The 16,674-nt window shown below is 43.1% G+C and overlaps 1 protein-coding gene across 10 annotated transcripts in view; it reads left to right on the top strand.

Moving 5' to 3' along the window:
* The window catches only part of ZNF830 (zinc finger protein 830), a 1,461,156-nt gene that overhangs the window by 16,853 nt on the left and 1,427,629 nt on the right, over positions 1-16,674 (top strand). For all 10 annotated transcript variants that reach the window (XR_011855817.1, XR_011855818.1, XR_011855820.1 and 7 more), the window contains exon 3: positions 8,727-8,844. Coding sequence is in view for 6 of the 10 variants with exons in the window: in XM_072152932.1 (XP_072009033.1) it covers positions 8,727-8,844 (118 nt within the window). In the remaining 4 variants the exon portion in view is untranslated. The remainder of the gene's footprint in view (positions 1-8,726; positions 8,845-16,674) is intronic.

Below are 16,674 nucleotides of genomic sequence, written 5' to 3'. Positions count from 1 at the left end.
GCACATGGCTGTAATTGGATCCAATGCATTTTGACAAGTACTTTCACCATTTACACTTATTTCAAAATCTGCAGCCTTACTGAGATAACCCTTTTGTTCTGGTTGCTGGCGCCCCCTGCTGGTAGCTGTGTCCCGTCCTGAGCAACAGCTGATATGGCTGAGTCTGCACACAAGGAGTCAGCCTGCTGCTGCATATTCCTCCACAGGCTCACAGCTCCTCTCCACAATGAGAGATCAGCTGACACACTGTAGCCAATAGCAAGTGAGAGAGGAGGAGGGGCAGAGAGCTTAGCTGTGTACACGAGGGATGCCTGTGATCTCCACTGCTTACTGCAAGCCTCAGCTCCACAGGTGCTTACTGTGCACATTCAAGGTACGGTAGCCTATACAGAGGGCAGTCCTCCCCTAACAACATGGCTGTAACCTCATTGCTGTGTAGCAGCCCTTTCCTTCCCCCTAAGTAGCCACCACTAGATCACACAGGAGGCTGCAGAGATTAAAAAAAAAAAAAAAAGCATCAGGCTGAACTGTGACATCCCCTGAGCTCCAAAACCTCCTGCCATCCTCCTTCCACAGGTGGAAGGAGACGCTAAAGTCAGTGATGTGAAATAACTGCCTCTGTCAGTGCTGTGCATGTGCGTGCTAGGCCCCTCCCATATCTGCTTCTGTGTGGAAAAGAATAGAGCCTGAACAAGCATCATAATAACAAATAAAAAGTTATCTTTCATTCCAGGTTACCATTACAAATGGCTTTTTTAAATATTTTAACCTCTTTGGGAGTTTTGTGAAGTAATTTGTTTCGTGGCATAACCCCTTTAAGAAGCGTTTAGAGACTCTTCTGCTTGTGATTTCTACATGATTGCAACATAGATTGCAACCAACAAAATATCAGAAGGTAAATGGACAATTTGACACAACAGGAGGAGGCATCTTTTCTTCATAATAAAAAAAAAAACCATCCTATTGCCTCCTTAGAAAATAAATCCATACCAGTATTCGTTACTGCTGTTACCCTACAATATGAAAAGATACTTTCTAATCTAATTAAATCTGCTTACCAGAGAGTATATAATAAACTAAGATCTTCGTTATTTTTAAGAATAAAAATAAAAGTGCTCCAACCAACAAAGTCAATTCTGAATCTGTCACTTTTGTCACCCAATACAGTAGACAATTTGAAGAAATAAAAAGAATTGTTCGTAAATATATATGTAAGAACAATTCATTTACTTCTTACACAACACAAAATATCAAAACTTTTATTAACTGTAATACATCTTATGTTGTATACCTAGCAGGATTTTTGTCCCAGAGACAAGACAACCCAAAGGTCTGAATTCACGCCACGATCTAATCGCTATTTACTGAGATTGAAACATATTTTAAAAATATAGGTAAAGCTCTATTCCTTGTAACCTACAGTTTATACCCATGCATGGTGTTAACATAATTGTTAACACAATTCCAACTATAAAATAATCCTATTTCTGTAAAGTATATCCTCTTCTTGTTCTCCACCTCTCTTTCTTAAAGGGGTTGTTCGAGAGTTCTGAAAAAAAAAGCTAAAGGTGGCCGGGAGAGCCCTGCTTAAAAAAAATAAAGTCCTACTTACCTTCCGGTGCACTCCGCTATCCAGCGCTGCTGTCGCTCCAGTCCAGGCGCCATGTAAACAAACCTGGCCGCCGGAGCAACGCTGGATTCAGCTTGTCGGGTCCGGCCGGAAGCTGATACCAGAGGGCGCTGGATACCAGAGGGCGCCGGAAGGTAAGTACATCTTTATTTTTTTTTTAAGCAGCCCTCTCCCGGCCACCTTTAGTTTTTTCAGAACTCGGACAACCCCTTTAAAATATGCTTCTACTATTATATATGTAGATTAACATCTACCGGTTAATACCAGTGTATAGTTTACAGATTGCAAAGTTGTAAATGAAAGCTCATGATTGTGCATTGCAAGTAGTTGTGGTTTTTAAACAGTTAATGTTTTTTAGTTGTATGTCTCTCTCCACCCACTAAAACATGTGTAACCAATTGGGAAATTTCATTTAAAAGTCTGTGGAGTATAGGTCAGGTTAGAGCAAGACTAAGGGTGAAGACACACATGGCGTTTTTAGGCCGTTTTTGGGCCGTTTTTAGTTAGTGCGTTTTCAGATTGTTAAAAACCAGTTTGAATTAAGATAATTGCTCAATCCTGTCAAAAATGGCCAAAACGTTTTTGGGCCGTTTTTACTAAGTGCTTTTTCAGATAGTTAAAAACGCATGGCGTTTTTGTCCGTTTTCATTGCTCAATTTCGGAAAAACGTACGAAAACGCATGCGTTTTTAACGATCTGAAAACGCACTTAGTAAAAACGGCCCAAAAACGCCATGTGTGTCTAGGCCGTTTTCAGTTAGTGCGTTTTCACATCGCGGACCGAAACACATGCGTTTTTGACAGGTTTGACCAATTATCTTAATTAAAACTGGTCAAAAACGCATGCGTTTTTTACGATCTGAAAAAAGGCTGGTGCCACACGCACCGCTTTGTATGCATTTGAAAACGCAGACAAAGCCACACCCACCGGGGCGGGCCGCGGCCCGATAGTATCAGCGTTTCCATGAAAACGCCTGCGATTGGGAATGAGCCGCCGATGTTGCATTAAATTAACGCGAAACACCGGCGGCTCGTTCCCGATCGCAGGCGTTTCCATAGAAACGCCGATGCAATCGAGGCTGCGGCCTGTCCCAGTGGTACGTGTGGCGCCAGCCCAAGGGTGATACCACACATGGTGTTTTTGGTCGGTTTTTAAATATCCGTTTTCGGTCCGTTTTTGGCTGTTTACCATGCATTTGGCTGCTTACAACCTGTTTATCTATTAAGATAATTGGGAAAAACGGACGAAAAACGCCATGTGTGGCATCGCCCTTTTAGCCGAAACGCGTAGATCAGAACCTACTGTGTTTTACCCGATGTACGTCTATGCTGTATGCTGAATAAAGAAAAGTTGCCTCTATAAAGACCAAGGAGCCTGCGCTGGAGTTTTCTTCTTTGCACGTTGTAATATATGCCAATTTATTTTGAAAACTCAGATGTACACTTCTTCTTACAATACCAACATTGCATACAAAATCAATAACTTCATAAATTGTGACTCATTGTTTACATAGAGTGCATAATATTAACTGTAAATTTAATAATGAAAAATATTGTTAGCACAGCTGGTGAGAGCCTTTGATAACAATTCCAATGATACCTGTATCATGCTGCTCTCTTCTTGCCAGTCTGAGATATTAGTGATGGGTGGCTCGCGAATGAGCCGGCTTATTCGCGTGAACGACGCGGGCGGCTCTCCAAACCCTGCCGCCAAATGGCTCAGAACGCCCCCTTTAACCTGATAAAATCAGGTTAAAAGTGGTGGGGTGACTGACTGTCCTGCGGCTCCTTATTATATATTTAACCCCTTAAGGACAGAGGGTACTTTCGCTCATTTGGGCGCCATTTGCCGTTTCGGAGGTCACCGTCGGCCTTAACTGTTTTTAGATTTAGATTTTTTGCATTTTAGGACGTGGCGATACCTAATGTGTCTTTGATTTTTACTGTTTATTATGTTTTATATAAGTTCTAGGGAATGGGGGGGATTTGAACTTTTAATATTTTATAAATTTTTAAACTTTTTTTTTCACTTTCTTAGACCATCTAGAGTACATTAGCCCTAGATGGTCCTAACGTTCCTACCAATATACTGCAATACTACTGTTCTAGCAGGTTATAACGATGGGTCCTTGCTGCAATATGCAGCAAAGCCCATCACTGTAAGAAGAGGGCTCAGCCCGTGAGCCCTCTTCATACACCCTTCATAGCTCCGTGGCAGATATATCGTGAAGGGGTTAATATGGAGCCGTTCAGGAGCCAGAAGAGCCCGCTCTTCTTGGTGAGCAGAGCCTAATGAGCCAGCTCACTAAGAAGAGCCGTAATTCCCATCACTATGAGCTATGTCTGGTATATACAAAATTAGATTCAGATTCGGCTTATACTGATGTGGGTGGGCACTTCCTGGTTCACCCCACTGAAGCCAGAATAGGAGAGCATATTTGTAATTTGCCGATTTGAAACCTGTGATGAGCCACATGTTTGTGACATCACTGCAGGCCCTACAGACCATCTCAGCAAGCCTCCTATCATCTCTAGATTTATTATATAGGGTTTCCCATGGCAGCTCGCTCAGTTTTGGCTTGTGATTCCATGTGACTAGTAAGTTCAAGAGTGGAGTTGAAAAAAGCGGAGTTTTGTGTGTGATAAGAGTGAATCTGTTGTTTGGGTGATTGTGGACTGATTATATAGGTAATAGCAAGGCACTTTTCTTAGTGTCACAATTTAAATAGATTTTTTTTTCCTTTCTTTGCCTGGTCTGCTAATTGGGAGGAGGGATTAGTGTTCACACCTGATAAATTAAGGTCTAGCAACTCACTTTTGAGTTCGCTCAGTTTTGGCTTGTGATTCCAAGTGGCTAGTGAGTTTAAGTGGAGTAGAAAAAAGCGGAGTTTGAAAAAAGAGAAGTCCACAGAACTATAAGTAATCTACATATCTCTTGATTTGTATACTTATCACTGTTTTGTTACTAGGATATGGCTAGCTAGATTGGTGGTATGCTCCAGTGCACACTCTGTCGCATGTATACACTGCTGGAACAAGAGTTCGAGGGTGAATACCGCTGTGACAGATGTGCCCATATTTTTCTACTGGAAGCTCGTGTTAGAGATCTGGAGGAAGATATTGCACGGCTGCGAGCAATTGACAATCTTGAGAGGAGTATGCTGCTCACTGAGCAAGCAATAAGCGGGGTAGAAGTGGAGGGTGGAGAGGAAAGCCAGCAGGGCCAGGTGGGTAGCTGGGTTACTGTAAATACAGGGGGTAGGAAGGGGTCAAAGAAAAGGAAGGCCAACTCTGACTCTGAACATCCAAGCAAAATTGCAAAATTGTGCAATGATGTAAGGACGTCAGTGTCAGAAATGGCAGCCCTAGCGGATCCTGCTCTTCCTCACAGCCGGGGGAGCAGACCAGCTAGTAGTAGGGTGGATGGGAGTGCAGGTAAGCCAAGGCAGCTAGTGGTTGTAGGGGACTCTATAATCAGGAAGACGGACAGAATAATTTGTCGCCAAGACCGCCTCAACCGAATGGTTTGCTGTCTCCCTGGTGCCAGGGTTCGGCATGTGGGGGAAAGGGTGGATAAATTACTGGGAGGGGCTGGGGATGACCCAGCTGTCGTGGTCCATGTTGGTACCAATGACAGAATAGATGGTAGCTGGGCTTAGCCTGAAGAATAATTTTAAAGAACTAGGTTCAAAGCTTAAGGAAAGGACCTCCAAGGTAGTAGTCTCCGGAATCCTACCTGTGCCATGCGCTACACAGAGCAGACAGCGGGAGCTCAGGGAGTTAAATGCATGGTTCAGATCCTGGTGTAGAGCAGAGGGATTTGGGTTCCTAGAGCACTGGGCTGACTTTTCATTGGGGTGCAAGCTGTTTTCCACAGATAACTTGCACCTAAATGGAAGGGGGGCTGCTGTGCTGGGGGAGAAGATCCTAGCAGGGGTGGCGGAGTATTTAAACTAGGATCGGGGGAGGAGGAAAAGGAAGACACTGGAGGGGTAGACAGGTCAGAGAGGGGGCAGGTTATGTTGGAGGGTGGTGAGATGGGCGGTGTATGTGGGACCAAGGCAGTGGATAAGGAGATCCACAAGTTACAGAACGGTGGTGAGGATTTATGTACCAGTAAATTTACTTTAAATCAGACAAATAACTGTGGAAAATTAAATTGTATGTTCACAAATGCCAGAAGTATCACAGGCAAAATGGGCGAGCTTGAGGCTCTGATATTAGAGGAACAGTTAGATGTTGTTGGTGTAGCAGAGACATGGCTCGATGCATCGCATGCTTGGGGTGTTAATATTCAAGGTTTTACACTCTTTTGGAAAGACAGGGCAAATAGGAGGGGAGGTGGTGTATGTCTGTATGTCAGAAGAGACTTACCGTATTTTTCGGACTATAAGACGCACTGGACCATAAGACGCACATAGGTTTTAGAGGAGGAAAAATAAGAAAAAATGTTTTTTCCCCCAAATAGTATGCTAAAATTTTTAATAAAGTAACAGTAAAGTAACTGGGTGGTGCAGTAACTGGGGCGAGCAGCGGTCACCCCATCCTCCTCTCCCGGACACCACCGTCTATCATTAGATAGAATTATGCTGGCATGTAGTCAGGGGGTCTCAAGAGTTACCAGGGCTGTATAGGTATGAGTATATGTGACAATGGTCACAAGAGCTTACAATCTATGAGGAGGAGGACACAGGGGATGACAGTCCTTGTACAATGGCCACAAGAGCTTACAATCTATGAGGAGGAGGGGACACAGGAGATGACAGTGCTTGTACAATGGTCACAAGAGCTTACACTCTATGAGGAGGAGGACACAGGAGGTGACAGTGCTTGTACAATGGTCCCCAGAGCTTACAATCTATGAGGAAGAGGATACAGGAGATGTGAGTGCTTGTATGATGACCACAAGAGCTTACAATCTATGAGTAGGATAAGGGGGCAGAGGAGGTGACAGTCCTTGTACAATGGCCACAAGAGCTTACAATCTATGAGGAGGGGGACACAGGAGTTGACAGTGCTTGTACAATGGCCACAAGAGCTTACAATCTATGAGGAGGGGGACACAGGAGATGACAGTGCTTGTACAATGGTCACAAGAGCTTACAATCTATGAGGAGGATGAGGGGACACAGGAGGTGACAGTCCTTGTACAATGGTCACAAGAGCTTACAATCTATGGGGAGGGGGACACAGGAGGTGACAATCCTTGTACAATGGCCATAAGAGCTTACAATCTATGGGGAGGAGGAGGACACAGGAGGTGACAGTCCTTGTACGATGGCCACAAGAGCTTACAATCTATGGGGAGGGGACACAGGAGGTGACAGTCCTTGTACAATGGTCACAAGAGCTTGGTCTGTGGGGTAAGGTACCTTCAAAAGACAGCAGCCTCTACATACCAGGCAACAAGGGGTTAAGACTGTGAGAGCAGAGACCGGGGGAAGGGAGCACTTATCACTTATCTGATCCTGTGTTCCGGAGAGAAGTTACAGGTCAGACACAGCGCAGTACAGGCTCCTCTGCACACACTGCCGGCAGCCTTCACCTTCTTCTTCACTCTGAGCTACTTACAAGCCCAGCGGGGATTGGCCAGAGTCTGTGCCTTTCTCCTCCCCCTCTCTATCCACTGCTGCTGAGTTACAAAGCGCTGCGCTCTGCCAGCTTTAGCTGCCCTCCATTCCCTCCAGCAGTGGAGGGCTGAGAGGAGGAGAGGAGCGTAGCGGCACTCAGTACAGCCGCTGCGCTCCACTGTGAAGGGCTGCGCTTACTGCCAGCATCAGCTGGCAGAGCGCAGCTCCATCCCCTCCTGCAGGCTACATCCGGACTATAAGACGCACTACTGTTTTTTCCCCATTTTCTGGGGAAAAAAAGTGCGTCTTATAGTCCAGAAAATACGGTAAAAGCGATTGTGAATGAGTCAGTGGTCTCAGAAGAGTGTGAGGAGGCTGAAACTTTGTGGGTTGAAATTCAAAGCCAAGACAGCTTTGAGAAAATTATTTTTGGTGTAATATACAGACCCCCTAACATCTCTGAGGAAATAGAGGGTCACCTAAGATGGCTTCTGATCACATGTCTTGCACTTGTCTGGGCAGTCCCGGTTAAGGACAGGAGAGAGTCCGGCATTTCAGGAAAAAACCTCTAGGAACCAGCATGTATAATTCCAAAATGGAAGGTTTTTATTTTAACAAGTATAAAATATATAAGAGAATTCAAAAATGGATGATTTTTGAATTCTCTTATATATTTTATACTTGTTAAAATAAAAACCTTCCATTTTGGAACTATACAAGCTGGTTCCTAGAGGTTTTTTCCTGGAGCGCCGGACTCTCCTGTCCTTCACCGGGGACTCCCACTAACCTTCTGCAAACCCGCACTCTGGATCGGGAACTGCTGGCAACCAGAAGACCATCGGCTGCTACATGAGACCATATATGCACTTTTCATTCTCTAACAAGGTGAGTGGCTAAAACGACCGTATTTTACCAAATTTATTACATATTTCACGAGGTCAGCGCCTCTTGTCTTTCCTTTTACTTTCTCTATATCCGCCTGGCCCATTGGACAAGCTCTGACAGACCAAGGGTGTAGTGTTCTTCCAGACCTTAACTACCTGTCTGGGCAGGTCATACGCTGGGCAGCTCGATATGCTTCGGAGCAACCGCAGCCGGAGCCCTTGGCTATAATCGGTTGGTTGTAGTGCATCCAGTATGGCCAGTGTTGTGGTGAGAAGTCATCTCAGTGATGTCATTTACAGTAAAGGTAGTTACACAAATCATTACTATGGTAACAGAGCAAGGGAGCAGAGCAAAAGAGCTAGGAGTTACTGAGAACGAAAGGATCGTGGGACTTTCCAGTGGCAATATCTAGGTGATTATTCCACATACTTTAGAGAGGCCATAACATATTGTCAATTGTGGCTCCATTTTGTGACTAATGTTGTTGAGTTCTGTTATATTCATTTATCTATAGCTTTATTGATTTTTGTATCAGACGTTCATATTCCCAGAATACCCATTTTTAAGGCATGAAAAAAAAAACAGTAAGTATCTATATGTATTGTAACTGTATTAGTAATTTTTTTTTTTTCTTTTTCTTAGAAAGTTAAAGAGCTTAAAGGTTTCAAAGAACAAATGAGCAGTGATTGTGTCTCTTCTGCACAGACTACTAAAAGAAAAGGACCAATTTTGGAAACGCTTACTAATAAGCGTACCAAAGGTATGACAGCCTTTTTTAGAAAAAAAATAGTAATACGTTGGGGTGATTTGGGACACTATACCCAGCCTACATGTAATTATAAACTGTTTGCTTTATGAGCTACAAAAGGGGCCTGGGAACCAATGAATATTTACCATACCTTCATATTACCTCAGTCATGTACAAGACATTGGTACAGCGGATTGAGAGGGAACATTTGATATTTTAGTAGGTAGGGATGTTTAGTGAAACTAGAGAACAAACACTTCTCAACTTTGGAGACCTTTTTTTAAAAAAATGGGAGTGAGAACTGGAGGGCACCATTCTTGGTGATAAGATACTTGCAGTGATTAATGAGCAATGGCATGAAATGCTATACTGTATCATACATAGGGCAACTTACGCCTTTGATCCTACTTGCAGGGGTTGCACTAGTTTATTACTTATGGGAATGTCATAAGTGTAAGGAGGAACAGGAGGAGCACTTCCAGAGCGCTGCTAAATGACCTAAAGCAGGCCACACATGTACACAAACTATTAGAAACTGTCTTTATGGGGATATTATGAGGGTCCAACGTCTGAGATCGTCAGACCCCTTGTCAGACCATATGCTGGTGTGTTTTTTTTTTTTTTTTTCCACTTTAATTTTGTGGCTGACTGCAAATCCAGGCCTCCATTGGTTTAAATTTTGATTTACATTGAGTTTTTTTTTTTGTGATTTTGTTGTCGGCACACTCAAATTTGTACAGAACAAAGTATTCAATGAGAATATTTCATTCATTAGGATCTAGGACAGTGATGGCTAACCTATGGCACTGGTGCCAGAGGTGGCACTCAGAGCCCTTTCTGTGGGCACTCAGGCCATCACCAGAGATGACTCCAGGTATCTTCCTGCAGTCCCAGACAGCCCAGGATTTTATGTGCACAGAGCTATTTTAAAGTGACAGCTCAACCTGGGACTATTTTCTGCTTTATTGGAGTCCTCAGGTGCTGGTATCAATGAAAACTGTGACAGAGAAGGGAGTATAAATCACAAATTGAATTTCTGTGTTGGCACTTTGCGATAAATAAGCGGGTCTTTGTTGTAGTTTGGGCACTCGGTCTCTAAAAGGTTTGCCATCACTGATCTAGGATGTGTTATTTGAGTGTTCCCTTTATTTTTTGAGTAGTTTATATGTTTGCCCTGATGTATACTCGTTGGGAGACTGTGTATCCTTTTCAAAGATGTACATAAACAGATTCGAATAAGAACTTGATAAACCCCATTGCGCTCTTCGCCTCTTACATTTTTGTTATTTTGACCCTTCCAAGCTTTAGTAGGAAAGACTGTACACATTTATCACTGTGTCCCTGCAATTTTTATTGCATTTCATTTCATTTTATTTCATGAAAACTATTTTAATATATGACTATTGCAGTTGAAATAGAGGTACATAATTACTCCTCATATAATTCATGTTTTAACCCATTAGTGATTAAGCTCATTTGTGCTGTTAACTAACTTACCCAATTGTTTTTGAGATTTGTTTTTTCGTGACTTGCTGCACTTTAAGTTTTTCAAACTTGAATTTTTAATCAAATTAGAAAATTTTAGATTTAATTATTTAATTGACCATTTTATTTCTATAAGGGTTTTTTGCACTTTTATTCACCATTAATTCGACGGCTGTGTGTGATTGAGATGGCCTCAGGTAAGCCCATGAGCCATCTATTGCAATGTGCGATTTGTACAATGCAATAGATGATGTGCAAAATGTGAAAAAAAAATGCATTTGCACGTTTTTCTTACGGTAGTATATGGATACTACCGTAAGAAAACCGTGCAAATGCTTTTTTTTCACCAATTCCTCTAAAATTGGAATTTTTTTTCCCTGCTCCCCAATGCACAGCATCGAATATCAAATGCATACAAATTGTACGTCATAATGAAACACAGAAAACAAGCCCTTACACAGCTCTTTACATGAAAAATTGAAGAATTTATAGATTTTTGAAGGTAGGGAGTGAAAAATGGAAATGCAAATACAAAAAAACGGCCTAGTCGTTAAGGGGCTAATTGGAATTTTCTTTTTTTTGTTTAACTGTATTTTTTATTAGGAATAAAAGGTTTTTACATTTTACATACAAATCAGCAGAGATACAATTATGTTGTAATACAAAAGGGCCAACAAAGGCCAATAATGTGTTCTGGAAGCCAACTGCAGATTGATAATCATAAACATTAGCCACAGGCTCCATATCTAGTCTATACTATCTTTTAAAAGAGGAAAAGAGTAAAATATAAAAAGGTAAAAGGAAAGACTATTACAAAATCGGGAGAAGGAACTTTTCCCATTACCAAGATGCTATATCACACGTTTACAAATATTGGGGAGACACTAGACAAATGTATAGTAGGAAGGAGAAGGGGAGGGGGAAGGTCTCAGGATCCGCTATAGGTTACCTCTGTGCTCAATCATTGCTCCCTTGGTTTAATACTTTCTCCCAGACTTTAGAAAAAAGATCTACCTTATCATTCATAGATGCCGTCATGGACTCCATAGTTCGAGTCGCCCTCATTCTTGTTAGAAGGGACCTTCTGGTATGTGGGGTCATGTTTTTCCAGTTTTGAGCAATCCAACACCTGGCTGCAGTGAGAATGTGTAGGACCTGCTTCATGGATAACTTAGGAAGGGGTTGTGGTGGGATATTAAGCAGTTAGAAAAGGGGGGCCAGGGGTATTGAAATTGAGAGCACTTCGTAAAGTAGCCCTCTGACCTCCTCCCAGAATGGCTGAATACGCGCACAGGACCAGAAAATATGCTGCAGAGTACCGCCTGACTCCCAACATCTCCAGCATCTATCTTGGGTTTCTGGGAATATCTTGTGCAACTGGGTTGGCGTATGATACCAAAAATAGAGCAATTTATATTGAAAAAGGGCTTCCCTGAGGCAAAAGCGTCTCAGAAGAAGCTGCCCTTTCGGGACCAAAATGAGAAGAAATTCCCCTACAGAGGGAAAGGAAAGCGGGGGAAATGGAGCTACCCCAAAGGGGGTAGAGGAAGGGGTTTCTTCCTTAGCTCCAGCAACACCACCCCATCATTTAGAAAATTACACCAGAGTGGGGGGAAGACTCCTGAAATTTCACCAGCATTGGACGAACATTACGCAGAATCCATGGAATTTAACGATGTTGAGAGACGGTTACAGGCTGGAAATTACATCTCTTCCTCCCCAAAGATTCTTTCTCACCAGGCAACCATCTCCAGAGCTTGCTCTTCAGTTGTGGTTGGAAATTCAAAAGTTATTAAATCTGGATGTCATCATTCCGGTTCCAGAATCACAAAAATGGGAAGGTCACTATTCCCCATTATTCCTAATTAAAAAAAACAACGGTGCATTCAGAATGATATGCAACCTGAAAGATCTGAATCAATACATCCTATACAGGAAATTCAGAATGGAGACAGTGAGCTCGGCTATCACCCCTCCAGAAGCCTTTATGTGTACAATCGACTTACAGGATGCCTAATATCACGTACCAATACATCTAGCATCACAGAAATTTCTCAGGGTTGCGGTCCTCAACCCAGAAGGGATCATATGTCATTTCCAGTACAAGGCGCTTCCCTTCGGAATATCCTCGGCTCCAAGGACGTTTTCGAAGATTATCATCGAAATAGTGGCATTCCTAAGAACAGAAAGGATAATTATAATACCGTATCTGGACGATCTACTAATTGTAGCAAGATCCGAACAGGAGCGAACACATCACAGAGATTTCACAATTGCCATCCTCAAACAGTTGGGTTGGATTATAAATTGGGGAAAATCAGATCTGAATCCCAGCAGGGTTATTACGTTCCTGGTAATTTTCTCTGAATTCATCGCTCCAGATGTCCTTCCTTCCTCAGGAAAAGGTATCAAAAGTTTGTCAAGAAGTGAAATCATTTCAGAAGAGGACCAATTGTTCCATAAGAGATGTGATGAGGTTATTAGGCCAGCTTACAGCATGTATCCAAGCAGTACAGTGGAGTCAATCTCATACCCGCAGATTACAGAACTGGCTCCTAACGGTGTGGGACAAAAATCCGACTCATCTAGATTGGAAGATAGAGATCCCTGCAGAGATCAAGGGAGCCTTAGCTTGGTGGACGCATCAAGAGAACCTGAAGAAAGGGATAGCTTGGCACCCATGGCCCCTGTCGTCACTCCAGACAGATGCAAGTCGGTCCGGATGGGGGGCAAATTTCGAAGGATTATGGAATATGGATCTTCTTCTGTTATCCACCTTTTTCTTCAGCTCCTCAAATAAACAAGAAAAGAAGTTATGACGCCAGGGTGGGGGTGAGGGGGGTGTGGTAAAGGTTAAGAAACTTTCTCCCCTAATGAAAGTATATAACAAAAAACAGGTTGGCGACTTCTATTATCCAAAATTGCTATTCTGTAGAGTTTGTCTTCTCCTCCTCATCTTTATCCTATCCAGGCAATCCTCGAGAAATCTGACCCAACATCTTTGGGAGCAAGCGTCTACCCTGCTGAACTTGGAGGTAGTCTGTATAGTTTGGCCAGAAGAGAAAGGTACAGGTCATTACTCTCCTTTTTTCTTAATAAGCAAGCCAAATGGGTCATACAGATTTAATTCTAAATGTTTAAAGTACTTAAACAAATGGGTGACATATTTCAAATTCAAAATGGAGTCAATAAAATCAGCCACCCCTATGATAATCCACAATGCGTTCTTGTGTACCGTGGATCTCAAGGATGCATATTATCATGTTCCAATTCATGCAGATTCCCAGAAGTTTTTACGGTTTACTGTCAATTCACAGCCTTGCCTTTTGGTCTTTCATCAGCCCCCGCATATTTACCAAGAGCTTGCTCAAATTTGGCTTATGGTTCTAAGTGGCTTGTGAACATAAGTGAAGAGTAGAAAAAAGTGGGTTTTTGTGTGTGTTAAGAGTGAATCTGTTGTTTGGGTGATTGTGGACTCTGTATAGGTAAAAGCAGGGCACTTTTCTTAGTGTCACAATTTAAATAGCTTTTTTTTCCTTTCCTTTGCCTGGTCTGCCAATTGGGAGGAGGGATTAGTGTTCACACCTGATAAATTAAGTGCAAGTTACTCAGTTTTGAGCTTGCTCAATTTTGGCTTGTTGTTCTAAGTGGCTTGTGAACAGTGGAGAGTTGAAAAAAGCAGAGTTTGAAAAAAAGAAGTCCACAGAGCTGTAAGTAATCTACATTTTATATATCTTAATCGATATACTCATCACAGTTTTGTTACTAGGATATGGCTGGCAAGATTGGTGGTATGTGGTATGCTCCAGTGCGCACTCTGTCGTATGTATACACTGCTGGAGCAGGAATTCCAGGGTGAATACCGCTGTGACAGATGTGCCCATATTTTTCTGCTGGAAGCTCATGTTAGACATCTGGAGGAAGATATTGCACAGCTGCGAGCAACCGTCAATCTTGTGAGGAGTATGCTGCTCACTGAGCAAGCAATAAGCGGGGTAGAAGTGGAGGTTGGAGAGGTAAGCTCGCAGGACCAGGTGGGTAGCTGGGGTAGAAAGGGTTCATAAAAAAGGGAAGGCCAAATTGCAAAATTGTGCAATGATGTAAGGACATCAGTGTCAGAAATGGCAGCCCTATCGGATCCTACTTTCCCTAACAGCCAGGGGAGCAGACCAGCTAGTAGTAGGGTGGATGGGAGTGCAGGTAAGCCAAGGCAGATAGTGGTTGTAGGGGACTCTATAATCAGGAAGACGGATAGAATAATTTGTCGCCAAGACCGCCTCAACCGAATGGTTTGCTGTCTCCCTTGTGCCAGGGTTCGGCATGTGGTGGAAAATGTGGATAAATTACTGGGAGGGGCTGGGGATGACCCAGCTGTCGTGGTCCATGTTGGTACCAATGACAGAAAAGATGGTAGCTGGAGGAGCCTGAAGAATAATTTTAAAGAATTAGGTTCAAAGCTTAAGGAAAGGACCTCCAAGGTAGTATTCTTCAGAATTCTACTAGTGCCATGCGCTACACAGAGCAGACAGCGGGAGCTCAGGGAGTTAAATGCATGGCTCAGATCCTAGTGTAGAGCAGAGGGATTTGGGTTCCTAGAGCACTGGGCTGACTTTTCATTGGGGTGCAAGCTGTTTTCCACAGATAACTTGCACCTAATTGAAATTGGGTTGATGTGCTGGGGGAGAAGATCCTAGCAGGGGTGGTGGAGTATCTAAACTAGGATCGGGGGAGGAGGAAAAGGAAGACACTGAAGGGGTAGACAGGTCAGAGAGGGGGCAGGTTATGTTGGTGGGTGGTGAGGTGGGCGGTGTATGTGGGACGAGGGCAGTGGTTAAGGAGATCCACCAGTTGCAAAACACTGAGGGTATATGTGCTATTAAAATAACTTTAAATCAGATAAATGTGGAAAATTAAACTGTGTGTTCACAAATGCCAGAAGTATCGCAGGCAAAATACACTCACCGGCCACTTTATTAGGTACACCTGTCCAACTGCTCGTTAACACTTGATTTCTAATCAGTCAATCACATGGCGGCAACTCAGTGCATTTAGGCACGTGGACATGGTCAAGACAATCTTCTGCAGTTCAAACCGAGCATCAGTATGGGAAAGAAAGGTGATTTGAGTGCCTTTGAACATGGCATGGTTGTTGGTGCCAGAAGGGCTGGTCTGAGTATTTCAGAAACTGCTGACCTACTGGGATTTTCACGCACAACCATCTCTAGGGTTTACAGAGAATGGTCCGAAAAAGAAAAAACTTCCAGTGAGCGGCAGTTCTGTGGGCGGAAATGCCTTGTTGATGCCAGAGGTCAGAGGAGAATGGGCAGACTGGTTCGAGCTGATAGAAAGGCAACAGTGACTCAAATCGCCACCCATTACAACCAAGGTAGGCAGAAGAGCATCTCTGAACGCACAGTACGTCGAACTTTGAGGCAGATGGGCTACAGCAGCAGAAGACCACACCGAGTGCCACTCCTTTCAGCTAAGAACAGGAAACTGAGGCTACAATTTGCACAAGCTCATCGAAATTGGACAGTAGAAGATTGGAAAAACGTTGCCTGGTCTGATGAGTCTTGATTTCTGCTGCGACATCCGGATGGTAGGGTCAGAATTTGGCGTCAACAACATGAAAGCATGGATCCATCCTGCCTTGTATCAACGGTTCAGGCTGGTGGTGGTGGTGTCATGGTGTGGGGAATATTTTCTTGGCACTCTATAAAGTGGCCGGTGAGTGTATGTGTATACTATATCCCCGTATATAAAACAATCTCTCCTTCTCTTGGTAGGAGCCTAAAGAGAAGGAGAGAGTTAGGAGCAAGGAGCTCCCTAAAGAATCTGAGAAGAAAAAGTCCTCTTCTCGTAAATGTAATATGTGCTATGCAAAGCTCGTTCCAGCCTATAAGAAGCCTGTGTGTAAAGACTGTCTGGATAATCTCTTGAAAGAAGAGAGATCAAGATTTATGGACGAAATACGTTCCTTTATTAAAGGGGAAGTACAGACGTCAGTTGCCACCTCTATAGCTTCTCTCCACTCCCAGGGTCCGCCACCTAAGAGACCTTTGATGTGCGATTCGGAATCTGAACCTGACTCAGATGGGGAGTCATCCCTTAGAGATTCGTTAGAATTGGATCCTCCTACCTCTAGCTCTTCCTCTAAAATGGAATCCAGATACCTTTTTTCTTCTGAGGACTTGGATCAACTATTAGACTATTCGTGATACTTTAAAAATTGAGGAGGTAGAAGAATCTAAGTCTATCCAAGACTAATTGTTTGGTGTTCTCAGAGCTCCAAAAAGAAGAGTGTTTCCTATTAATAACACCCTTAAGCAGCTAATTCAAGAGGAATGGAGAGATACA

Source organism: Engystomops pustulosus, chromosome 5, assembly GCF_040894005.1.
Source record: "Engystomops pustulosus chromosome 5, aEngPut4.maternal, whole genome shotgun sequence".
NCBI classification, from domain to species: domain Eukaryota; kingdom Metazoa; phylum Chordata; class Amphibia; order Anura; family Leptodactylidae; genus Engystomops; species Engystomops pustulosus.
The sequence above is the reverse complement of the archived record's forward strand: the minus strand, read 5'-3'. Positions and strand labels throughout refer to the sequence as shown.